This window comes from Orbicella faveolata, unplaced genomic scaffold (genome assembly GCF_042242905.1).
Source record: "Orbicella faveolata isolate gen_17 unplaced genomic scaffold, um_ofav_v1 contig_3, whole genome shotgun sequence".
NCBI lineage: Eukaryota > Metazoa > Cnidaria > Anthozoa > Scleractinia > Merulinidae > Orbicella > Orbicella faveolata.
This window is the reverse complement of record NW_028301558.1, coordinates 14,088,807-14,116,029: the sequence shown is the minus strand read 5'-3', so window position 1 is coordinate 14,116,029 and position 27,223 is coordinate 14,088,807. Positions and strand designations below refer to the sequence as shown.

Genomic DNA, 27,223 nt, shown 5'->3' with positions numbered 1-27,223 from the left:
ATGGCGGCCATACTCCAAATAATAGGTTGACAGAGACATGCAGCCTTGGTTTACCGTGTACTTCCTTGATATTGGACATCCATGTTATGATCAATTGACACCTGCCAATACAAGGTATCCGCTGACCAGTACCACGTGACCATATCGCGGGCTCAGGTTTACAGCTCCTCGAGGTCACGTGTTTTCTTGAAGTTGACCGCTGACCAAGCGCTGGTTATCGATTGGATCGCGGGCTCATATTGGGTTAGCTTGTTGGAAACAGGGCAGGATTGCTCGGAAGCCAGTTTACGCTAACCCAGGATTAAAAGTTAATCGAATTATAACTTTTTCTTCTATACAAATGTGCTTTGCTATTTTGTTTTGTGTATATGGTGATTATTAAAACTCAAAACAGAAGGCCAAACAATATACAGAAACCTCACCGCAAAGTTACAAAACTCAAATCAAAATTCTACCTTTTTCTGGGTTAGCTTAATCGGGCTTTGAACAACCCGGCCCAGGAGCTACGCTTTTAGGCTGGCCTAAATCTATATATTATTATCGCACCAGAGAGGAGCAGGACTTGCAAAGATGAATTAAACTGTTTTGTTTGCTTTCTCCATAGATACTTAATCTTAATCTGTTTTTCGTGAGTGTTATTAAATTCAAAACGTTAGTTCGTTCTCAAATGAAAAGGTTCGGAAAGTGGTCACAACCTGTTCCTTGGGAGACGTAATGGTGTGGCTGGGGGGATGGGCGAGAGTTAATTGCACAAAACTGTCCGTATTATCCGTTGTTGAAGTGTTCTGGAGGTAAAAGTATCACTTTTGAGTATTTTAAGTCGAGCTTCGCAATCAGGAAAAGGTGTCGAAGTGCCACTTGGCCGGTTTTCCTGAAAACTTTTCGAACGTGCAGGAACTCATCTTGTAAATACAAAAAAAAAACCTACATGCGCAAGCTTACCGTAAATTTTTGACGCATTTTTTTGTCATGGAGAAGTGGATACTGTTCAATGTATAATGCACTTGGCAGGTTCCCAGGAATGTCAGCTTTTATAAAAAAAGCCTATCACGTTAGTTCTGCGGAGCACTAAATCCTCTTCAACAACCGAAAAGAAGGCTTAACTGTGATTTGTTTTCCTTTGGTTTCATTGCAATGTTAAAACCACCTTTCTTCTAACTAAAAATTGAAGTCACAGATTAAGTTAGACTTTCTGACTTCATTTTCTCATCAGTGGGTCGCTTACAGCGCAAATAGTAAAATAACCCTGATCTGATGTCACTGTCGAGTTAATACGTATTCAATGAAGCCACGCATGTCTATTCAACTTTCCATGTTAGTTCGTTCCAGAACTTTTAAACTTACTCGTATCACTGAAAATGACACTTAAATGTTTTACTGGCATTTCAGACGCCACTGAGGAAGCTGTAGCTCGCTAATGGCCTTTTAAGTACAGGCTGTACCTTGTGAATTTGGCTGGGACCAAGATTGTTTTTTGAATTTTATTTTTATCTTGGCCTGTTGAAATCCCGCAATTTCTCGTGGCAGTTTGTTTTCGTTTGTTTTTGTTATTGTTCTCTTTCTTGTTTAGAGGAGTCTTTTATTTATATGCTTGGTGCGAATCCAGAAAATTCAGATAGAGGACGCTGACGAAATTGCAGCAGAGCGAAAGCCACTCCCCTACCGCAAACCGAATAAAAAATTCCGCATTTAAGACGGTTAATCAATTTTTTTCGGAAATACAAGTAATAAGGGGACCGCGGGCGCCTCGCCCACCCGCCCCCCCCCCCCCTCTTAAGTCCACTCCTGAATATAAGTGGATTTGGCTTTCATACTGACCTAGCAGTTGTTTTATATTTATAGCGTCTCACTTGCATTTATCCATTATTGTCCTGTCCATGTGTTTTGTTTACACTTAATATGCGTGTTTAACAGCTAACACAATTCTACCGTTTTATCCGCTAAGGGTTTTCTCTGCTGCAAACTGGCAAGCTCAACATGTCGCAGACTTTTCAAGATTGGAGCTGTAGCAGTGGATGTTCACCCCCTCTAAATTGTCGACTGGCTATTTGTACCAACGTTGCATTTCCTCAAGCATTTAGTGGATCTGGAAAGGTAAGTGTGCTAGTAGTCCTGAATGGCTGAAAATAACACCACCTCATATGAGACAAACTGGGACAAATGAAATTTATAACATTCATAAGTTTGTCCAATAAAATTGCTTCTTTCTTTCTTTTTTTTTTTTGAGATATGGTTTTGTGAACGGTAAGTTGAAGGACCTCTGCATCAACTATGTTTCCAAGCAGTGGTGCATGGGTAGTTAAGTGGTCTATAGATATATATGCATGGCAGCGCCACGTAAGCTCAAGAGGCTGAGTACAGCTTCTACAACTGTTCCAGATCGTGTGATAATCGTCTGAATCTACCAAGGCTTCATTTTGACCGGTAGGTCATTCGAGGGAGTTAAAGCCATTATTAACACATCACAGACATTGCGCATCACGGCACACAGTCGACGTAAACAAGAGCTTTCATTAACTATAAGCAGCATATTAACTTGGAGATAAAAATTATTCATTTTGTCCGATTAAAGCCTTTGTAACTGGGAAAATAAGGCTATTAACTTCATGTCAATTTATGTCCCTTGCTACATGCTGAAGTATATTTACTGAGGAGTGATTTTTTTTGTTGTGAAACGGCTTCATTTAGCTAAAGAAATTTGCTTTGCTCATATTTTATACATTTTTACCCCATTAGGTATACGTGCACGTGTCAATAGGCCACGGTGAAGAGTTTTCACGCGTCCACCCGCCTTCTGCTGTGTGGGTTCAGTCCAGTAGTACACGCGGATTTGAGGTCTGTTCACGTGAAGCAGGGACTAGATCAAATAAAACTGGAATTATCAACTGGCTGGCCTATCAAAATCATCCAAAAATGATGCATGGCAGTGTGACTTTTCAAGGACCGTGGACTACAGAAAGCAAATGTGACAAAGTTACATTCCCACAGGTTAGACACTTAACAACAGCGTCAGGAAGGAAAGAACCGTACATGATTGTGTGTTTGTGTACCCAATGACTAGCCAAAGAACATTCTTTTTATTTATCAATTGTGACATAAGTTTGTGTAATTTACAGAGCTTTGTTGGAAGACCTTCTGTGTTTGTCTCAGCTAAGTACGCTCGCAGTACTAAGCCTGATGACGCAATGTATGTTTGGTTGGAGAACGTGAATTCTGGAAATTTTGAAGTTTGCATCCGGGAATTCTTGCCGTTTGACGGAAAACATCAAGACACAATTGTGGTAAGTGAAATTTTGTTAAGGTGTTTTTGAGACTTTAAGAGTCCGTTAGTGCGAAGATGTGATTACGAATAAACATAAGAGTATTTACTACAACCATTGTCTTCCAGGGTAGTTAGGTATCGCAACATATTGTAGACCACTCCACTTCAAAGTGCTCTTCTTTATCTGCTGCTAGATTATTACACAATATGCTTTGGAGATAATTATTTTTAAAACTGAATACTTAAGTTACAATTTGAATTTTCATTCTACAATTTGTTTGTTTTCCTTATATTTTCTCTTTTTATATACTTTTGTTTCGTCAATGTGGGTGAGATTTGCTGCTTTTTTAGAATTTATAATGTCTTTGTTAAAATCATCTTAAAATATTTTCTTTTTTCTTTACAGGATTGGTTTGCTTTCCTCGGCAATGGTTCTGAGTTTAATTTTACGCTGGTAGGAGAAGCGTTTTTCCCCAACACGGGAAACCCATCAATTGACGATAACTATGGCTTCTGTCAAGTAAGTTCTGTCATTTGATTGGCAGGTGTCAGTCGTCTCATAGACGTTTTTCATCTTAGCTGATAAGTCTGACATTAACAGCTATTGCAAATTTGAAGGCTGATCCAACAAACACATTATCGCATTCAACAAAATTTCGATTACGAAGACTGTTCTCTGATATTCCTTTGGTGTTAAATCTTACTGCAGAGGAAAATTGCAATTTGACTCTTTTAAACGCCTTTTCTGTTTCTCTTCACAGCAAGTACAGTTAAACACTACCTTTTATGCGTCACCAGTTGTACTTGTGTCTGTACATCACGATTACGATCGTATAGTAAAGAACCACATTCCACCAGAATACAACATAATAACAGCCTGGGTCGAGGTAGGACATAACTCTGTCTGGCATGCCTATCAATCAATGGCAGTTTGTTCTCGTTATTCTCTCGGAAACTAACGGGTAAAAGCAGTAAACACAGTATCCTAAAAAGTCTTTATCTTATCAACAATGTAAGAAAATCGTTTATTATAAAAGGTCACTTGACGTTTAATATTTCACTCTCCTTTAGGAAGTCGGTCTGACAGCCATGAGGATTTGCGTCAAAGACCTGAGTGGATCAGGAAGTAAACAAGACCCTCTCTCTGTCAGCTATGTTGTTATTGGAGGTTTGTATTATGTACTATTTATCATCTTCCTCTGGATAAAACTAAATCCCATCATTACACACTCGGTCATCCTGAAGGAGAAAGGTTCAGTCATTTACAAATTAAATTCACACTGAATTCTTTCAGTTTATGTGTCCAAAAATAATGTTTAGAAGAGTTGACAGCTTTTTGAGCGATTGACTACCTACCCTTTAGTACTAAGAATTTTGAACGACTACTAAAATAACAAATTGGGTCATTTAGGAACAAATCTTCAGTTTAAACTTGATCACTTGCTGATATCATTAGTTGTTAGTTGTATACTCCCCGGTTATGAAATCGAAATGTAATACAGTAGTAAAGGCAAAACGGCTTGTGTTTCTCAAATGAGAAAAAAGGGTTAATGTTCCACGTGGTATCCTCTATCACTCACAAACCAACTCGAAAATATTGTTTTGCTTTGCAGACTTAAACCCGTGCCTTGACGTGCATTGTCCGTCATTTGGAGTGTGTAAGACTTTCAGCGCTCATAAAGCTCGCTGTGTGTGTTACGAAGACTGCCCTTCCTATCATGACCCAGTGTGCACAGCGAATGGAACAACACACGACAACAAATGCTGGCATGAGCTGTACTACTGTAGAGGACTGGAGAATAATCTTGTGTATCACCCAGGAAGCTGTGAGGGTAAGCAATGGTTTTTGTGTTAAATTAACAATGTACGTGTCTGTTCTAATCTGGTATCGCAAGAGGTGGATGGCTTATCTGTTCCAGCGCATGTGGTTTCGGTTTCTGTAGTTTGAAACTAATTGGGCAACTTTACCTGAAAGGGACTCATAACATTTATATTTCAAATCGGAGAGAGAAATTTTAAAAGAAATATGCTGCAATGAAGTATTTATTCACTGACATATTCAGTGCTTGCTCGCGCATTTACATATGCTTCTGTTTACATATAAGGCAGTCTTTCTGAATTAAAATCTAAAGATATCAGGTCTCTGATAATATTTCAGTTGTCTTTACATTCTTTGTATAGGTAAGTTACTTAAAATAAGATGTGACAATTAGGAAATGATAGGAATGGCTAACTTTTTAAATTTATTGACAGGTTTCCCAATTGTGCATGGTCGAGTAGAACTTCTTCGTGTTCCAAAGTGGTGCGATTCAAGCTGCCAGACGGTTGCTTTTCCGCCATACCGCTTTTATCCAGATAAACAGGTCCATGTGCAGATAACCGTCAATCATATGAATCTAAACGATTCTGAAACTGTACACGACGCCATTACTTCCTGGACTGAAAACATTAATACAAAGAATTTTACAGTTTGCGCAATGCAATCTGGTAGAAAGAGCAAGAACTTTAATCCATTCGCGACTGTTGATTGGATGGCGTATCAGGGAGCACCGCCCGAAGGAATGACGGGAGAAATCAAGATGCAGAAATGGTGGTCTGGAACAAACTGTGCAGATGTGACTTTTCCCAAGGTAGGATTAGCTGCCTGCCTTTTCTCTCTTTTCATGAGACATTTTGATTGATGACTGTTAGAATTCTTGTACAATTATAAGTCAAACGAGTTAACAACTTTTCGACAAAGGCTTCATCTTCATGCTGTACCATACTATACCGGATTTCTCGTTGGATTCACTCTATTTTCCTGGTACATCATTTTTTTTTTTGTCGTTGTGAAAAGAAAAAAAATGATAAGCATTTTTCCTTGGTCCACACTCGAACTACGACAATCACGCCTCAAAATTTTGTATGAAAAGCTTTTCAGTGAAAGTCCTCGCCATGGTCTTGGCTCAACTTGTGATGTACATCTCATGGTGACTGGGTCGATTGTTTGAAGTGCATTTTCTGCTAGGAATACTGTTGAAAAGTGATGTTACGTTATTTAATTTGATTTCACATTTCCTCCTCGCACTTTTTCAGAACAAGTTTAAGGACGATCCTGTAGTACTCATAACAGCAGAACATCTAAGGACTGGTAAGGATTATGATGCCGCGCTGATCTGGACAGAGGATGTAACCAAGGACTCATTTAAAGTCTGCCTCCGAGAATTGCAAAACTTTGATGGAAAACATGAAGATATTAGTGTGGTATGTACTTCATAACAAAATAACACGACAAATGATTCAGTCAATATTACCTGTTTATCCACCTTCAACCATTTGGAAAATGCTTTGACACAGTTTTACATGAAGCTTTTCTAGACAGGGAGGTCTAGAAAATTTTGTTTTAATTCCTATACTAAATCCCTGTCATTTTACTACAGAACTGGTTGGCGTTTTCTAAACTTCACAAACCGCTCTTCACTGAACATGGCTCTGTCAAGTTTTCAAACACAAACCCACCAACAGATGGAAACAACAACGCTTATTGCGAGGTAACTAAAGTTTACAGCTACAATCAAAGTTAATTACCGATATGAGAAAGAGAGAAAGCTAAAATTTTGTCTCTAGATGTAAATCTAGATGAAAATAAATTAAGTATTTACGTTTCCATATGTGTACTAACAATATTACTTTTCGCTAATATGGCGCGCATTTGCGGTGTAAAATGCGCTTACAGATTAAGAATAAAATGTAGAGATAATGTTTAGAAACAGTGTTATAGAAAGGTCCAATAATTTTTTCATGCTATAGTTTGTGCATTTTGCACGAAGTTATAACATTACACCATCAGTCCTGATATCAGCCAATCACAGCACAACAGCAATTGGAAACTTGGCACCAGTTCATAACGGTATCACAACATGGATTGAGGTAAAATATACTTACGTCTACAGTTTTAACTTACAACCGATACAAAACTAAGAGGGTGATACTGTTGCTCTAGCAATATCCATTTTTGCAGGATTCCATCCTTTGTGAAGGAAATTCATTATCATATATCTGTTGTTTGGTGTTCAAATCGGTGTCTATCACTATTAGTTACCGAGTCAGATAGAAATCAGCTTGAGTGTTTTTTTTTTTCCTTGTTTGATTTCACATTTCTAGGTTATCAAATATTGTAGCCTGATCAAGTGATTATTACTTTCGGAAAGTTTTACTTCCGTTCAGTAAAATTACTACAAATACTTCGCATGCAGTCGAGGTTTGCCATCATTACAGTCACCGTCATCGTCATCATTATTAGTAGTATTAATAACTATAGCATTATGTTTGTTTCATATTTGTAGAACATGAATACGTCTGGATTCAGAACTTGTGTCAAAGAACTGTATGAAACAAGATATGATCCAGTGTCAGTTAGTTATGCCGTCGTAACAGGTGAGAGATATATGTTTTTTTTTTTTTACAATGCCCAGTTGAATAAGAAATAATCCCTCCCAATTTATTAAACATAGAGCGCTGACAAATATTTGTTCTTTTCTTAGACATCTGTGATCCTGGTTGGAGCTACTTTAATGGCTACTGTTACTTTACAAGTGTAACTTGTACAAACTGGACCACAGCGGTGCAAAAATGTCGACAAGAAGACTCGGTCCTTGTTGATGTCAGCAGCGATGAAGAGAATGTGTATTTACAGCATCGACATAACGGCGCCAAATCTTGGCTGGGCTTGAATGATAGAACCATAGAGGGCAACTTTACGTGGGTGGATCGAGGAGAAGGAAACTTTACAGCTTGGGCCAAAAATCAGCCAAATAATTTCAGAGGAGAAGATTGTGTACAGGCACTTGGTGTGGAATACGGCTATGAATGGAATGACGTGCAGTGTAGTGATTGTCATCCCTACACTTGCAAGAAAGGTAAAAATTAAATATTACGAATTTTGAATATTCGAGACCAACCAAATAAACAGAACTAAGGCGTACAGAATACCCATCTTCAAATCCCATGGGCTCACACAGATAACCATCTTCAAATCTCATTGGGCTCACAGAGATACCCAACTTCAAATTTCATTGGGTTCACCCCGATATCAGTTTCAAACCTTATTGGCCTCATACAGATACCTAACTACTAATCTCACTGGGTTTACGAAGGGACCCTCAACAGCCCTCAACACTTATTTTTTTTAACTTTTTAAGTGTGGACCCAGAAATAATAACCCATCACGTCCTAAACCGTCGCAAAGCTAAATTTATTTAAACCCGTGGTTACTAAGATACCACCTCTTACAATGACCAGGATCAGAAGCTATCCGCTAACACCAGCGCGTACTCACCCAAAAATCCAACTCAGACAACTCTAAGCCAGACGGCTACATTCATGTCACCAAACCCACGAAAAGAAATGCCCCCCCCCCCCTCCCCACCCACCACCCTCTAAAAGGGTTACTAGACAGTGGGGCAAGCTAACCATCCCAAAAACGGGGGCCTAAGAGTACCCATTATTTGGGCTAAACTGGATTAGCATTCAACGCACCGGCGGAAAAGCCCCAAACGAAAGCAATTTAGGGATAAAACAAAGTCCCAATTGGGTACAACACAGCCCCTACGAAAACAAAAAACCAAAAACAAAACAAAGTAAAAACAACCTCTACACGCGCGCAGTCGAAAATTCCCGCTTACCGGGTTTCAGCGGCATGAGGAGAATAACAAATGACTGGCACGCATAAACGACAGCCCGCAAAGAAAAGAAGTGAAATAAAAGAAACTGGACCTCCAATATGCAATACCAAAACTGCCCCATAACTAACTTTACAGACAAAAGTTCGAAATACACAAACCTGTAACGGCTCCGCCTTAGAAGGAGTAGAACTTGACGCCCGACCACGTTGCTCAACAGAAGTTCCTTGTTCAGAGGTCGTGGACGCACCAACTTGGGCTTCATTTTCAATACCTTGCGGAGCTTACGCTGGTTGGGGTTGTAAAGGAAGCACGGCCTACTGTAACTCAGCCGAAGGAACGTCAGCAGGCCGTGCCGTAGCAGAATCTTACTGACCCGTATTCATTGACACTCTTTGTGAACTGACAACTTCGCATAATTATGTTAGGCCCGGTTCATACGTCGCATTTCTGCCGTGTCGAATTCAATTCAACGAATTAAATTCGACAGAAATTCGACGTCTGAATCGGCTGCCGCATTTCTGCCGCACGTTCGACTGGTCTTGTCGCATTATCCGACAGAAATGCGATACCGATTCAGACGTCGAATTTCTGCCGTGTCGAATCTAATCTCTCGTTTTCTACAAGCGAAAGTTAACTTGGCTGACCTGTTTCGGTCTCGTAGAATAGAACTCGTGAGCCACTTCACCCTAATATCATAAAAGTTCAACAAGGGGACATTGTCTTTATGTAAAACCAAATTTTATGAACCAACATTAATTGAAAAGTATGGTGACAAGATTGAAAGTTACTATTATATGTTTTTAAACGTCGTTTCTAACTTCATAGTTATATTATCTGTTCAACAGATCTAAATGAATGTGATAGAAATACAAATGACTGTCATCAGCATGCCAGTTGTACAAATGAACGTGGGTCATATTCATGCAAGTGTAACCATGGTTACAATGGAGATGGCTTTAAGTGCGGTCTTATGGGTTCCTGTTCGGTGATCAGAAAATACCTGAGCAGTGTAAGCGGAAATTACAAAATTGATCCAGATGGACTGAGAGGCCTGGCACCGTTTACTGTTTACTGCGATATGGATGACAAAAATGGAGCTGGCGTGACAGTCATCAGTCACGACAGTGAAAGCAGAATGTCAGTGAAAGGATGTGAATCTGGAGGTTGTTACTCACGTGACATTCATTACACAGGAGCGAGTCTTTCGCAGCTGGCGGGTCTCACCAGAGTCTCGTCACAATGTGAACAGTTTATCAAGTACGAGTGCCATGGCTCAACAATGTCTGGGGGATATGCCTGGTGGGTGTCACGTGATTCTAGTAAGATGACCTACTGGGGCGGAGCGTCACCTGGCAGTGGTAAGTGCGCATGCGGGATGACCAACTCATGTGATAGCCCAAGTTATGGTTGTAACTGTGATTGGGATAACCCAGTATGGCGTGAAGACAGCGGTCTCCTGACTGACAAGACACATCTGCCAGTTAAACAGCTCAGGTTTGGGGATACAGGCGATAGCGGTGAGCAAGGTTATCACACACTGGGAAAACTGAAATGCTATGGTATAGCATAAACATTATTCTAATGCAGGTTTCTCAACATTAGAGCTTTTAAGATGCAAAAATGTTTGGCCAAGCCCATCAGAAGGTTTGGCTTTTTGTAGGAATGTACGGACTACAATCCAAGTCATAGCAGCAAAAATGGCAAAAAAAACAAAACAAAAAAAACAGTTTAGGATAAGAAATGAGTTTATTTGGTATGTGGGATATGTGGTTTTCACTTCGTTGTCATGGTATAAAGCGAGGAAACTCTGTGCAGCCTAATTTCAATTGTAAAACATGACAGCTTCGTTGAGAACTGTAGTGTAACTAGACACAAATGAAAGAATAAAACGAGGAACTACTTGAATTGCTTAAGCTGTCGTTTTTTCACCCTTTTGTGACTAGAGGAAAGTTGGTTTGCACTCTTGTGACTCAAGAGAATCACTCTACTGTCTTAAAATAAAACGTTTCCTGGTTTTCATTATCCGTACCAGTGTAAAATAGTCCACGACATCTTTAAATAACACGGTGCAGACATCACACGAGAACTGCCTTTGTCTTAAGTAATTCTTTTCATTAGCGTCCTATATTGTTCTTGCTTGGCGGGTCACTACATTATATGAAATGCATTAATTAACAAATAGATTCCATGTTGCCGTGCGTCTGTTCAGTAATAGATCACAGATGACGTTAAAATGCGGTAAGAACAAAAACCATATACTACCATAATTTTGCCATCTTGGAAATCGTAACTTTGCGAGAATAGATGAATTAATATGTGAAACAATCGCAGCCCTTACCTCCAATGCCAGCCACCTTGGAGTGACAGCAGATGCGCAGTTGTACCAAACGATATTTATGGCATGAAAATTCCATTCCGTTCTTGCAACGTAGTCACTTTGCTGGAAAATCGGCATTTTGTAAAAAAAAAAAAAAAAAAAAAAAAAAAAAAATTTGTACCATTGTCCGCGTTTTACACCCACGAGTCCACGGGTATAAATTTAGTTGTTGTTTAGTTATAAAATTGTCGTGTATAAGTTCCAAAAACATTTCTCTTGCATCCAACACAGACTGATACCCGAAAATTTGACTTTAGAATCTAAGCAGGCAAGGTCAGATCTTTAATGTGAATGCCATTTTGCCATTCATGCCTCCCCATTGGGGAGGTAACAATAAAGTATGTATGTATGTATGTATGTATTTTGATTTTAGTTTAGGTACCGCTTTTGAGATTTCAATTCTTGCATTTAATCAATTTTCGGTTCCTTCTGACCAGCGACGCGGTAGGGTGTTTTTGATTTTCCCTGTTTTGTGTAATTTTTACTGACCAAACCTTTACAAACATTGGTGCAAAGCAGTTCAAACGTACCTAAATATAGTGATCTAGTCAATATGGAACAATACGCCGTAGCGGCGTTAGCCAAAAACTCGCAAATTTCGACTCCTGAATGGGCCCTAAATCTCCCCTCGGATGGCTGAAGTCATTTTGGCGTGTGGCAAAAACGAAAAGCAAGTAATTGAACAAAACAACCCGGTTTTATTATGTAATCACCAATTCCTTTCTTTCGACAAAATAAAAAGGCTAACTTTTTTCTGACACGAAATTGACCGCACCGCTCTTAGCGGGACTGGCACTTAGTTTTGGTTTATAGTATGTATAATTTCTCTTTCACAATTGTAAGGAAGAGTCTATAAGTGGGTTTTATCCTGACTGCGTGACTTAATTCTGTATTGTGTCATTGGCCATTTACTAGAAAAAGGGAAAAATAACTAAAAAGTAAGTTAATTAGAAAGGCGGAAAATTACCCTTTTTTAGCCCAACCCCTGGGAGTCAACTAAGGGTGGCATCAGAAATAAAGAAGCTACTTTCTTGCATAAGAAAAATATATCTATGCCACCAAAGTAATATAATTTTAAAAGTATCAACAGAATTGTTAGGATGTTTGTTTTTGTTTAGACTAATTTTTGTGCCAAGCAACTGACTTCAGTCGACAGCTCAATTGATAGAGCACTTGCCAGCATCGCAGTTGACAGCATCACAGTCAGCATCACAGCAGGATTATTCTTTCACAATTGTATTGTAGGCGTGTATATATAGTGGAAGTGGAGGAAGGGTCCTATATAATTTATTAATTACAGCTAAGGAGAAAGCAATACCTCAGTTACCCTCTTTGGAAGATGAAGGGGGATTACCTAATATTTTCCAAGATAAATTTCATTTTTTCTGCTCTCATTCCCTCTTGCCAATTTTTGAACAGTCCCTTAATATCACTGCGAAGTCGTGTGTAACCTTTGTAACAGAAATGACCGGAAAACTCGATCTGGTAAGATTTTTGCTCTCTTAGGTGGAATGGAGACCTCTCTCTCCCTAATACTGGATACTAGATCTTCCTTATATCGCGATCAAAATTTGCCTAAGCATATATATTACAATGTGGATGTTGCTTTAGTGCCCTCTGGTGGCATAAATGAGCTGTTAATAGTAAAATACAGTATTAACAAGATTCCATTTCCTTGATCTGTTTCGCATTGAACGTCAGTCTCCTGATGCCAATCTGATTGGTTACATCTACGGGTAGGTTTTAGTTTAGGCTCCTAGATCGGTGCTTGCTAAATCCAAATACGTTGCCTTCGTACTTCATAAATCGCACCAGTGATGGTAAACAGGATTACTTTACTAATTCTTCTAATCCCAAACCTAACGCTAATGGATATGAACCTCCAATGCTTATACTCCTAACCCTTCCGCTCATTGCACTGACACCAAAACGTAGGGTTAAAGCAATTGCTGTAGCCCTCTAGAACTGCGTGAAATTTCCTTTTAATTTCTCCCGTTGTTTTGTTTAGGACAGTACTGAGGACGATTTACATGGTACTCTGGTAAACTCTTTAATGAAAGCTTTTTCCTTTCAAACGCGACATCTTGTCTCTGCCTTGACAAAGATGGCGCCATCTTCCTCGCTCGGGTAGCCAATCACAGCGCAGAATTTGGTTCGTTTTGCCCGCTAACTGAGCTAGCCATGTAATAATATTTGGTCTACACAATATAGCCCAACATTAAAACGTGCAGTAACAGATCTTAATGTCTTCGTCATAGCGCGATCGAAATTTGGCTAGTAATTAGTTTTAATAGAACCCATAAGAGACAAAGAGGATATATATTGCAATGTGGATGGTGCTGTAGTTCCACTGGCGGCATAAATGAGCTGTTATATGATTAACAGTAAACTTACAGTTTTTAACAAGATTCCCACATCTTTAATCTGTTTTGCATTCAACATCAGTCGCCTGATCAATCGGATTAGTTATGTCCAGGTAGATTTTAGTTTGGGTTCGAGCAGTGTTTGTTGTTAAAATCACCTCCTACATGTACTACGAAAGTAGCCTTCTTGTTTCACACTTTCCACCAATAATGGTAAGTACGATTAATTTAAATAATATTTGTAATTCTTGTAATCCTAATTAAACCTAACGCTAATGGCTTACTTTCCTAACCCTACCGCCAATTGTTCTCAGTTACCCCAAAACGTAGGACCACTGAATGAGTTAAAAAATTGCTGTAGCCTTCCAGAAATGGATAAAATATCTTTTTAATTTCTCGCGTTGTTTTGTGTAGGACAGCTGTTGTTCAGGATGGCGGCACGACTTGCGTGATCTACGAAAACTCTTAGAATTGAAAGTACTTTTGGCTTTGGCACGACATATTGTCTACCTTGACATTTATCCTGTTAGTTTTACGAAATAGTTTCTTAACTTTTTTAATCATGCAATTAGTTACTTTCCCTTTAATTTGGATTGTAGTATTTATGTTGTTAATCCTTTCACGAACTGATGTCAAACAAGGCGTTGTTTTTTTGTTCACAGTTTGTTTACGGCGTAATCGAACGTTCGTAGGATCATTATTTCGTTGTACGTTCATTTAGATTTCTTGTTATTTCTCTCTGCTACAAGACTACCAAGCGAATTGCTGTGGATAATAGTATTGATTAATGTTTTGCAAAACTGTTGACGATTGAGTGTAAGGAGCGCTGGAGCCGGTGGACAATTGGTTGGCAACCTGAACAATGTGGACGCCAGATGTGAAAACCATTAGTTGGATTAGAATTTAAAGAGTAAAGTGCAATTAAGATCTTAAATTTAATCATTTAGCAGTGATTGTCCAACCAAGAACTGTTTTGACGAAAGAAGCGGAAAGATGGAGAAAAAAAGAAATCATTGAAAAGAAATTAAGAGAAGAAAACTTTGAGGTTGTTAATTACAGTGTTTAGCCTCGATAATTTAGCGTTGCACTGTTATTTCTGCTCCCGATCATTCATTGCCTGACTTTTTCAAAGTTATTTTAACCTGACCTGTTAAAATCCAGCTGAAAACAATACATTCTTCGAGAAACATAGTATTCTGATAATGGACCTATGCTACCAGTTAAAAGGGTTGCAATAAAATAAGCTCCTGATAGACTCGAAGAACAGTGCACCTCCAGACTCGCAAAGATGCGCTTGGGAATGTGTCTTCCACCTTCACTTTCAGTTTTGCTGCTTTTGGCAATGCTCGGAAATATCACTTTAGCAGTGAAAGGTAAGTCTAAAAAAATTATCCTTTTCACTTGTTAGAAGAAAAATCATTTTAAATAAATAATCGTTGAATATTGTCCTTCAGTAGGACAATTCAGTAGGATTCTTCTATCGGAAGAAAGACGTGTATTTGGTTTCTTCAAAAAATTATTTCATTGTTCTTTTGCAACCTTGAATAAGCCTCGAGATCTTTCATGAGAGAAACGGCAGGTTTTATTTTAGGATATACCTCGTTAACACTCTACCTATACACTGCTTCATTTAATTCAGCCAAAATCGAGGTTCTTCGATTCGATCACAGACGGAGCGTTGCACATTTGTTCAAACTCAACGTAAAATGTCATTTTACCGAGCAGATTTTATTCTTGCCGTTACAGAAACTCAAAGACAAGCTTATTTCCTTTGTTAACATTACGGTAGATATAAGACTTTTTATGGCCGACTTCAAACAGTTGCAATTGCACCAGTCTCGACGGCGAAACGCCCCCTTTTACGGGAAATTTTCTGTTCTGCCAGTGGTAAATTGGAATAAAAAAAATGGAACGTTTGTTTATTTTACGGTTTATTTTTTGGATGTTTGGACAACAAAGTTGTCTGGTTCTTTTTCTGTCGAAGAATACTGACAAACTGAACGAGCACTAGTCTCGCGTGAAATGACAAATAAATCTGTAAAGATAACGTTACGAGTCGATCTAATCTATTTGAAAACTATAGTTGCCTCTATAAGCTCAAATTACTATCGTCTGCACGACCTGTGAAGGTATTAATCATTTTCAGAGGTCGCAAGCAGTGCATCTCACTTCGTTTGACCATATTTCAAAGGGACTATTATCCCACCAGAAAACAGCAGCGGCGGGGCTGAGGGTGGTAAAGGGTATTTTCGTGACTCGTGATCGGCCCTCTTTTTTTCCCGTGAAATGGCTAATTTTTTCCTCGTGAATCGTGATTTCCATAGTCGCCGTGAACCGTGATTTTCCAAAACGTTCTCTTTTATTTTCCGTGAAGCGTGAAATGCCAATGTTGTATTTTTCGTGAATTGTGAAAGGGCTGCTTTATTGTCCGTGAAACGGTGATCTATACCACCCCCCTTCCTTTACCACCGTCAGGGCTGGGGTTAATTGCAGAACACGGTACGTACCGTCTAAGGGTTTGGAAGTAATGGATCCCTATGAGTGTTTTGCCTCGTGCCTATCATGTGACAACTTCTCGAACGTGCAAGAAGTCATTTTTGGTATACAAAGTAGAAAATTCCGTAAGATGACCTGGCTTGCTGTAAATTTTTGAGGGACTTGTTTTGATAGCTAGGTAGATATTTCAATGCTTAATGCCTTTGCTCGCTAATTTTATTCATACAGTAATTCACAAAGGTTTCCCATCCCTGTGAACTTGCGTAAAAAAAAAAAATACTATGAGCTAATCAAAGAAATAAAAAGGTGCTACTTAATGGAACAAAACTACTTAAATCAGCAGGTAAAAATAATACTGATTCAGAAAGACTGCTACATTAGGCTGATGTATTATGGAGTTCGGTACGAAGTGCCATTCTTTCAAAGTTCTGTTGAAAAAGTTGTACCCATAGTTGTTACTATTATTGCCGATATTGATAAAACAATTGTTTGTTTAACGCTTCATATTTGCGACTGACGTAGGGATTTTCCCGAAACGACTCTAAAAATACCGCACATAAAATTAAATTCAAAGTGCTACACAGCAGCCATTTCTTTTTATTTCTAAATGTGATGCTGATGAGCATGTCTCAGCATGTCTCACGGCTTTGGTTCCCAGCGTGTCGATAACAATTTTGCCGTAAACCATTCAGTTCAACATGATTATTAGGCGAGCTATTGTGTGTTTGCCCGTTCGGGCTGTTTAGCAGGTTAAAGCTGTTCCAGGTTCACACACATCAGCTCTGAAAGATCCCTCCAGTTCTCCGCTCTGCTCCTTTGATGTCTGGAAAATACTTCTGGTCCCAAACGCTTCAAGCGTACTCCAGACAGAGTCGAACAAGAAATTTGAAGGCTTCACTTTTAACACTTTCAGGACATAAAAAAAGCCAAGGGAACGCTTGGCTTTCCTGATGATTTTGTGGATGTGATAACTCCACTTTAAGCTGGAAAACAACTCAACACGCACAGCTGTAGTAGGGGTCATAAGACGCTAACATAAAGGAATTCCATTCATCATGTTCTGGTATAAAAATGGATCTTCAAATAGATGAATTCTGACGATTTTTCACTTATTGCAATTAAAAGACATTCCAGTTCTACAAACAAGACCACGCAACTAAACACTAAGGTCATGCTGCAAGTTATAAGCATCAGATTCTTCTTGCGGCTTCATGCAAGTGCGCAGAGGAATGTTATCTTTTACAAAAAGGATATTATGTTAACTGTGATCACTAAATCCCCTCGAGCAGACGAGAAGGAGATTTAATTGCGCTTTGTTTTCTCTTTAGTTTTATTTGAAGATTAATACTACCCAAGTAGCTTATCTTTTTAATTCGTAAATTGGGGTGCGATTAGGCCAGAAGTTCATCCAAACTGTTAGTTTTTATTATTACTGACGTACACTTAAGTCGCGTAGAGTGCAAACAGTAAACTAGTAAGTAAAACAAGCCTGATCTCAGGTGATAGTCGAGCTTAGCATGACAGCTAATTAGTAGGCAGGTCTGTAAAACTTTCCAAACTGGTGTCACGCCACAGATCGTGGAAAACTCTATGCATGCACGGATTGTTTTTGACACTGAAAATGGCAGTGAGATGTTTTATTGAAGTTTTATTGATCAAGAGAAAGCTCCACCTTGCTAAGAGCGATATAAGTAACTTGTTAATCTGGCTGGCACCCCAAGGGATTTGACCCTGACTTGCAGTCAGCCACAAATCCACTTTTTCCGCGACAGTCCAATATGTTTTCAAGGTTGTTTTGGCGTTTATTTCTTGATTGCGGCGATTTAGTCACATGACTGTCGACTGTTTATAGTTAGTCCACAGAAAAGAGTTCGAAAGCTGCAGATTTTTAATCATGCAATAACTGAATTGGATTGCATATCTCACTTGTATTGTCACAAATCACTCGCGTGCATCTTTCATAATTACATGCTATGTAGTTTCGCGAACGAGCACAGCGAATCAAATCCTCAACGGTGATTGGATACCGGGCGGGCAAGATGGCGCTATTTGCGCGGGATTGCCCGCGTTATCCCTTTATTGACCAAGCGTAATCGGTAAATATTTCTCTTTATATTATTGGCATCGATCTTTTTAAGCGTGTTTATGGACCTTTAGGTTCATAAAAGATTTTGGCTAATATATGGCCATCTTTTTTATGTTTTTGATGTATCATAACCCTTCAGATCTTAATTTGGTTAACATGCGTTTCTTCGTTAGAATCCTAGTAAATAGATGTCCGTCTTTTTGTCTGTTCAGGGATTTCTCTGCTGCAAACTGGCAAGCTCAACATGTCGCAAACTTTTCAAGACTGGAGTTGTAGCAGTGGATGTTCACCTCCTCTAAATTGTCGACTGGCTATTTGTACCAACGTTGCCTTTCCTCAAGCATTTAGTGGATCTGGAAAGGTAAGTGTGCCTTTGTAGAATGTCTGAACCCCATGAAATGTTAAATGCTGTTTAATGAAAAGCTTTAAAGCATTAATGAAGCTGCTTGACGTGCATGTTTAGTTAAGTGAAAAAAAAAAAAATTCATTAGAATGGAAACCACAATCAGTATAGGCTTGCAGTCGTCAGGCACGTAATTTCAGGTTTAAAGCTAAAGCGCTCTATTATATAGACACGAGTGTTTTACTGGAAACACCGCACGTAAAATTCGTACGAAGCCACATCCGGGACTCGAGTGGCGTATTTTCCATATTTTCACTAGAGAAGATATCGATGATTTCACTGATATCAAGTTTGTCTCTTAAGTATCATCGAAACATCTTCGGGTGGTCCTCGAAAGTCTTCGGTTATTTTACTAAATAGCTGTAAATAATAAATTTATGTTACTAATATATTTATATATTACGCCCGTTAGGTTCAAGTGCATGTATCAATGAGCCACGGTGAAGACTTTTCACGTGTTCACTCGCCTTCTGCTGTGTGGGTTCAGTCCATTAGTACACGTGGATTTGAGGTCTGTTCACGTGAAACAGGGACTGGATCAAATAAAACTGGAATTATCAACTGGCTGGCCTATCAAAATGATCCAAAAATGGTACATGGCAGTGTGACTTTTCAAGGAATGTGGACAACGGAAAGCAAATGTGACAAAGTTACATTCCCACAGGTTAGACAGTGTATTGCAGCTGGTGTTAGAATCATTATTACATCGTATATGAATATACGTATGTACAATGTACGCCCTCTTTAAGATGAGAGTTGATTTCAATTTGATTTCCTGTTTTGAAAAGAAAATTTAAAAGGAAATTCAGTAACAGAACCCCAAAAACTGCAACTTGAGGCGATGGTTTGCAAAGAAATGGAAATGAAATTCTCGTTTTAAGCGAACAAAATTTCGATCACACCACACTTTTGAGTACCTCTCTTCCTTTTTATCAAGTTACCTGTAGCATCAGCTATGGAGGGATACTCCCATTAAGTAATTAGAGGGAGAATCCTGCATGCTCTGATGAGTAATTTTCAGTTTCAGCGCTTCCAGAAAATTTCCCTATTTCCTACTCTGCTAACAGTTTATTCACTATCGTAAATCCTCGAATTAGCGCTCGGGGCGCTTTTCTCAAATTTAGGAGAAGACGGGTGGCGTTTATCCGAGGAGGGCGCTTATTTAATTTTTCCCAAATCGTGGCATGATCATTGTTTTAATACATCATCTGCGCGTAAACAACAACATAAGCTGTTTATCGAGAGCACTTATTTTAAGCTTATTTTAAATTTTGGCCGATTGGAGGGGCGCTTATTCGAAGGGGACGCTTATTCGAGGGGGTTGCTAATTTGAGGATTTACGGTATGTCAAAATCTTGAGCCTATCTTCTCATCAAAGAACATTCTTTTATGTATCAAATGTAACATAAGTTTGTGTTGTTTACAGAGTTTCGGTGATAGACCTTCTGTGTTTGTCTCAGCTAAGTACGCTCGTAGCACAAAGCCTGACGACGCAATGTATGTTTGGTTGGAGAACGTGAATTCTGGAAGTTTCGAAGTTTGCATCCGGGAATTCTTGCCATTTGACGGAAAACATCAAAACACAATTGTAGTACGTGAAATTTTGTTGATGTACTTTTGAGACTTTAAGAGTCCATTAGCACTTAAGATGTGATGGCAATAAACGTTAAAGTATTTGTTACAGCCATTTTCTTCCAGGACAGTTAGGTATCGTAACATATTGTAGACCACTCCGCTCTTCTTTTACTGCTCCCAAAATACTACACAATAAGTTTTGAAGACTGAATTATTTCTAAAAAGGAATATCTTAATTACAAGTTAGATTTTCATTTTACTATTTGTTTGCTTTCCTTAATTCTCTCCGTTCATATCCTCTTCTTTCGTTAATACCGGTTAACTTTCCTGCTCTGTTGTCTAATTCATTTGAATATTTATAATGTCTTTGTTGACAAGTGCCAATTTTAACAAAACATTTTCCTTTTCCTTTACAGGATTGGTATGCTTTCGTTGGCAATGGTTCTGAATTTAATTTTACGTTGGTAGGAGAAGCGTTTTTCCCCAACACAGGAAACCCAACAACTGACGATAACTATGGCTTTTGTCAAGTAAGCGCATTTGATAAGCAGGTGTCAATCATCTCATAGAAGCAATAATCACTTGGTCATTATTCATCTCAGAAAACAGCACTAAACAGCTGATAGGTCTGACATTATCATCTATTGTAAATTTGAAGGGTGATCCAACAAACACATCAACGTATTCATGAAATTGGCATATACGAGAATGGTTGTCTCAAGACGATCTTCTAATATTCCTTTCGTGTTAACTCTTACTACAGAGGAAGATTGCAATTTGACTGGTTTAAACTCCTTTTCTGTTTCTCTTCACAGCAAGTGCAGTTCAACACCACCTTTTATGCGTCACCAGTTGTACTTGTGTCTGTTCATCATTACTACGATCGTAAAGTGAAAAACCACATTCCACCAGAATACAACATAATAACGGCCTGGGTCGAGGTAAGACATAACTCTTTATTGCTTGGCTACAAACGGAAGTTTCGTCCTCGCTATTCTCTTTAAAACCTGCGTGTAACCACAATAAATACAGTATTCAAAAAGACGTCTTAGGGCCATTAACAATGTAACTCTATCGTTTATTAGAAAAGGTTACATGACGTGTATTATATCTCATTTCTCCTGTAGGAAGTTGGTCTGACAGCAATGAAGATTTGTGTCAAAGACTTGAGTGGATCAGGAAGTAAACACGACCCTCTGTCTGTCAGCTATGTTGTAGTTGGAGGTTTGTATTATGTACTATTTATAATTTTACTCTGGATAAAACTTAATCCCATCATAACACACTCGGTCACCCTGAAGGAGAAAGGTTCAATCATTTACAAATTAAATTCACAATGAATTCTTTCAGTTTATGTGTACAAGTTAAAATGATGTTCAGAAGAGTTGACAGCTTTTTGAGCGACTGACTTCCTAGCCTTTAGTACTAAGAATTTTGAACGACTATTAAATAATAAATTGGGTCATTTAGGAACAAATATTTCAAACTTGATCACTTGCTGATATCATTAGTTGTTACGGTATACTCCCCGGTTGTGAAATCGAATTGTAATACAGTAGTAAAGGCAAAATGGCTTGTGTTTGACAAATCAGAAAAAAGCGGTTAATGTTCCACGGGATATCCTCTATTTCACACAAACCAACTCCAAAATATTATTTCGCTTTGCAGACCTGAACCCATGCCTTGACGTGCATTGTCCATCATTTGGAGTGTGTAAGACTTTCAGCGCTCATGAAGCTCGCTGTGTGTGTTACGAAGACTGCCCTTCCTATCATGACCCAGTGTGCACCGCGAATGGAACAACATACGACAACAAATGCTGGCATGAGCTGTACTACTGTAGAGGACTGGAGAATAATCTTGTGTATCACCCAGGAAGCTGTGAGGGTAAGCAAGGATTTCTGTTAAATTGAAGAAGGAACGTGTCTGTTCTAATCTGGTTTCGCCAGAGACGGATGGCTTATCTGTTCCAGCGCACGTGGTTCCGGTTTCTGTAGTTTGAAACTACTTGGGCAACTTTACCTGAAAGGGAATCTTAACATTTATATTTCAAATTAGAGAGAGAAATTTTAAAAGTGATATGTATAACCCATGAAGACACTCGTACTGCAATGAAGTATTTATTCACTGACATATTCACTGCTTGCTCGCTCATTTACATATGCTTCTGTTTACATATAAGGCAGTCTTTCTAAATTAAAATCTAAAGATATCAGGTCTCTGATGATATTCTAGTTGTCTTTACATTCTTTCTATAGGTTAGTTACTTAAAATAAAATGTGACAATCAGGAAATGATAGGAATGACTAATTTTTTAAATTTATTGACAGGTTTCCCAATTGTGCACGGTCGAGTGAAACTTCTTCGTGTTCCAAAGTGGTCCGATTCAAGCTGTCAGACGGTTGCTTTTCCGCCATACCGCTTTTATCCAGATAAACCGGTCCATGTGCAGATAACCGTCAATCACATGAATCTGAACGATTCTGAAACTGTGCACGACGCCATTACTTCTTGGACTGAAAACATTAATGGAAAGAATTTTACAGTTTGCGCAATGCAATCTGGGAGAAAGAGTAAGAACTTTAATCCATTCGCGACTGTTGATTGGATGGCTTATCAGGGAGCACCGCCCGAAGGAATGGCGGGAGAAATCAAGATGCAGAAATGGTGGTCTGGAACAAATTGTGCAGATGTGACTTTTCCCAAGGTAGGATAAGCTGCCTTTTCCTCTTTTTCTGAAAGGATCGATGGAAAATTTCTAAATTAATTTTTCATGTGTCATGGTATTCTTGTGTTATTATAGGTCAGAAACAAGTTAAAATGTGAAAAACTTTTCAGTGAAATTCCCTCGCTATGGTCTTGGTTCAACTTGACGTGTACATCACGTGGTGACTGAGTCGATTGTTTAAAGTGCATTTTCTGCTAGGAATACTGTTAAAAAGTGATGTTACGTTATTTAATTTGATTTCACATTTCCTCCTCGCACTTTTTCAGAACAAGTTTAAGGACGAACCTGTAGTACTCATAACAGCAGAACATCTAAGGACTGGTAAGGAGTATGATGCCGCGCTGATTTGGACAGAGGATGTAACCAAGGACTCATTTAAAGTCTGCCTCCGAGAATTGCAAAACTTTGATGGAAAACATGAAGATATTAGCGTGGTATGTACTTCATAACAGAATAACACGACAAATGTTTTAATCAAGTAAGGCTGCTTAGTGAAATATTACCTGTTTATCCACCTTCAACCGCTTGGAAAATGCCCGGGGGTACTTTGGGAATTTCTGGGTGGGGATGTGCCGCTGGGATCCCGGAACCCTTAGCCTATACCAGAGCTAGTTCAGCTGAGTTTTGCTAACCTATACTACAGTAAACTCCCCCAACCCCCCATCTATCGACATTGTTGAGGCCGATTTGCGTAAAGTTAAACTTGCCGATTTGATTTTTTTATATTTTTGAGTGGCAATTCCTGGTTTCCTTACTCTAGATAAAATCTTCAACCAACCAGTCAGTTTTGTGAAAAATTATACCCTATTCTAGACCCAAACGCTCTAATTTATATACCCTATCCTAGAGTAAACTGCTTGAACACCATACCCTTCACAGCGGCACATACCTATATAGCCCATATATGGCAGTGCCCCGCCCGGGGGAAAATGCCAGGACTCTATCCTTAATAACAACAACCCTGACCCAGGCTTTTGTAATCCAAGTGACAAGATTTGATGCGGGGCCGTTTTTGAGAAATAGCCTGTTTCTTTTTTTGGTGTTAAACACAGCTTTTCTTAAGGCTTTCCCCGGTACGTCTAGAAGATTTTGTTTTAATTTCCAGGCTAAATCCCTGACATTTTATTACAGAACTGGTTGGCGTTTTCTAAACTTCACAAACGGCTCTTCACTGAACATGGCTCTGTCAAGTTTCCAAACACAAACCCACCAACAGATGAAAACAACAACGCTTACTGCGAGGTAAGTTTATAGCGGTATGGAAAATTAACAACCAATGGAAAAACAACGAAAGCTGAATTAATAATTCAAATAAAAATCTTTAATAATTAATTAGTAATTCTAGATGAAAATAAATTAAGCATTTAAGCAAATTTCTACGTTTCCATATGTGTACTAACAATATGACTAATATGGCGCGCATTTGCAGTGTAAAATGCTAATACAGATAACAATAAAATTCAGATAACGTGTAGAAACAGTACGTATAATAAAAGATCCAATTATTTCTTCGTGTTGAAGTTTGTGCAGTTTGCACGAAGTTATAACCTTACACCATCAGTCCTGATATCAGCCAATCACAGCACAACAGCAAGTGGAAACTTGGCACCAGTTCGTAACGGTATCACAACGTGGATTGAGGTAAAACACCATGCATTGTTACAACCAATTACGAAATATACGGTTTTGTGAAATTCTTCACCTCAAGGAGAAATTAATCGTTACATATCTGCTGTTTGGTGTTTAAATCGGTGTCTGCCACAGAGTAGTTACCGAGTCAGAGAGAGATTACTTCAGTCTTTGTTTAGTTCCCATTTCCAGTTTATTAAATGATGTGATACGAACAAGAGATCATTATTCAGAAAATTTTATTTCCGTTAAAATTACTACACGTCCTGCGCGTGCTGTCGAGTTTTGGCTTCATTATCGTTATCGTCATCATTATTAGCAGTATTAATAACTATAGCATGATGTTTGTTTCATATTTGCAGAACATGAATACGTCTGGATTCAGAACGTGTGTCAAGGAACTGTATGAGACAAGATATGATCCAGTGTCAGTTAGTTATGCCGTCGTAACAGGTTAGTACTGTCTGCAGTTAGATATAGCTCGCTGGCATACAAAGCTCTGCTTTCATGTCCAGTTTGAGCACTCTACTGGGATGAGTCGTTACTGTTGCAATTGCGTATGCTCACTAGCTCGCTAGTTTGAGCACTCTGGTAATGGCTTAGATACTACCACGTGTAGTATTTGGGGCGGCTTTTTAAGCTTAGCCTCCATCTTAGTCTTCAGCACTGCACTGATGAGGCCCAGAAGGCCGAAACAGTACTGTCTGCAGTTAGTTAGTTAGTTAGTTAGTTAGTTAGTTAGTTAGTGAGTTAGTTAGTTTAGTTAGTTAGTTAGTTAGTTAGTTAGTTAGTTAGTTAGTTAGTTAGTTAGTTAGTTAGTTAGTTAGTTAGTTAGTTAGTTATATATATATATATATATATATATATACTTTTTTTTTTTTTTTTTTTTACAATGCCCAGTTCAACAAGAAATAGTCCCTCCCAATTTATTAAACATAAAGCGCTGAAAAATATTTGTTCTTTTCTCAGACATCTGTGATCCTGGTTGGAGCTACTTTAATGGCTACTGCTACTTTACAAGTGTCAGTTGTACAAACTGGACCACAGCGGTGCAAAAATGTCGACAAGAAGACTCGGTCCTTGTTGATGTCAGCAGCAATGAAGAAAATGTCTATTTACAGCATCGACATAATGGCGCCAAATCTTGGCTGGGCTTGAATGATAGAACCATAGAGGGCAACTTTACGTGGGTGGATCGAGGAGAAGAAAACTTTACAGCTTGGGCCAAAAATCAGCCAAATAATTTCAGAGGAGAAGATTGTGCGCATGCACTTGGTGTGGAATACAGCTATGAATGGAATGACGTGCAGTGTAGTGATTGTCATCAATACACTTGTAAGAAAGGTAAAATATGAATCATTGTGACTAGGTCGAATAAGGGTCGCAAATAATAGCAAATGTTAAAATACTACGAATTAACGATGTATTAGTTGACATGCAGATGTTCCTTCACGCATAAAAGCTATGATCAATTTGTGTCCGGTTATTAGGTTTACATGCAGTTATTTCTAGAAAACTACAAACGGCCTATTGTGTGCTTCCTTTAAGGAAAGGAAAATATAAAATTGTTCTGTGTTTTTCTAGCTAGAAGGCAGGGTTAAAATAACTGCAAACCTTATAATACGACATAAATTGATCATAACTTTAAACGGAGATGAGAGTCCAAGATCAATTAGAAAATTGAACACAATGGTTCATGTATTTAACAACAACAAAAAAATAAACAGCAGCAAACACAACAAAAGTTAACCTATATTTAAAATTTAAATATACAGTTGAACCCCCGCTATTTCAAAGGGGTAATGAAAAATAGTTCGAAATAGTGAGAGTTCGAAAAAACCGATAGTAAATGACTGAAGGGCAAATCCAAGGCAAATGGTTTCGAGTTCGAAATAACGGGGAATTCGAAATAAGCGAGTTCGAACTGGCGGTTCAACTTTACATACAATAAAATGGAAAAGAAGTACAAAAAAAGTGAATGTGTGGACACTTAACGTGTTCTGCTGAAAATCCTTGGATCCGATTGGTTCTTTATTGTTGTCTATTTAGCCAACAGATTCCATGGTGCCGTGCGTCTGGTCAGTGATAGATCACAGATGACGTCAAAGTGTGGTAAGAACAAAAGAGTGGCACACGAGGCGGATAGCCGAGTGTGACACTGATGTTCTCACCACATCTTGACGCCTTCTGTGATCTATTACTGAAAAGCCGCACGCAAACATGGAATTTATTTGCTTCATATAATAAAGAAACCAAAAAAAAATGTCACTGACATCATCTATACGTTTGTCTTCCAATAGATCATAAGAACTAATCAAAATGCGAGAATAATTCGACATATTGTGTAATCACTGATAGAGTTTGATCGAATAAACTGGCGCGCATGATTCTCTTAACGGTTAAGCTCAGTTTTGCTTTTAAGGCTTACTTAAAACTTGCAATACTTGTAATACTTTTTTTAAAAAGTATTACAAGTTTTAGGTATAATTGTTTAAGTAGACACATTTAAAAATGCGTCTACTTAAACAATTAGACTGTTCGCCCAAGTCTTCCAAGAGCGATAGCCAGTCAGCTCAGCTGATGTGCCTCGATTTTGCAGGGTCTTGTACACTACAACGCTCGAGCTACTTCTTCCTAAATA

The 27,223-nt window shown here is 38.6% G+C and overlaps 1 protein-coding gene across 4 annotated transcripts in view; it reads left to right on the top strand.

The window, feature by feature from the left end:
* LOC110048129 (uncharacterized) overlaps window positions 1-27,223 on the top strand; it is a 51,557-nt gene that overhangs the window by 23,001 nt on the left and 1,333 nt on the right. For 2 of the 4 annotated variants that reach the window (XM_089298538.1, XM_089298537.1), the window contains exons 2-14: window positions 18,460-18,608; window positions 19,063-19,314; window positions 20,077-20,241; window positions 20,642-20,755; window positions 21,041-21,166; window positions 21,353-21,449; window positions 21,894-22,112; window positions 22,556-22,932; window positions 23,220-23,387; window positions 24,085-24,195; window positions 24,475-24,594; window positions 24,945-25,035; window positions 25,552-25,926. In XM_089298538.1, the coding sequence (XP_089154664.1) occupies window positions 18,460-18,608; window positions 19,063-19,314; window positions 20,077-20,241; window positions 20,642-20,755; window positions 21,041-21,166; window positions 21,353-21,449; window positions 21,894-22,112; window positions 22,556-22,932; window positions 23,220-23,387; window positions 24,085-24,195; window positions 24,475-24,594; window positions 24,945-25,035; window positions 25,552-25,926 (2,364 nt within the window). Of the gene's footprint in view, window positions 1-1,945; window positions 2,095-2,736; window positions 2,989-3,116; window positions 3,282-3,668; window positions 3,783-4,023; window positions 4,150-4,333; window positions 4,431-4,875; window positions 5,095-5,515; window positions 5,893-6,337; window positions 6,506-6,681; window positions 6,793-7,051; window positions 7,172-7,587; window positions 7,679-7,785; window positions 8,161-9,770; window positions 11,378-14,914; window positions 15,039-18,459; window positions 18,609-19,062; window positions 19,315-20,076; window positions 20,242-20,641; window positions 20,756-21,040; window positions 21,167-21,352; window positions 21,450-21,893; window positions 22,113-22,555; window positions 22,933-23,219; window positions 23,388-24,084; window positions 24,196-24,474; window positions 24,595-24,944; window positions 25,036-25,551; window positions 25,927-27,223 lie in introns of those variants that run through there. The other 2 variants (XM_089298540.1, XM_089298539.1) reach the window with 2 other exon arrangements.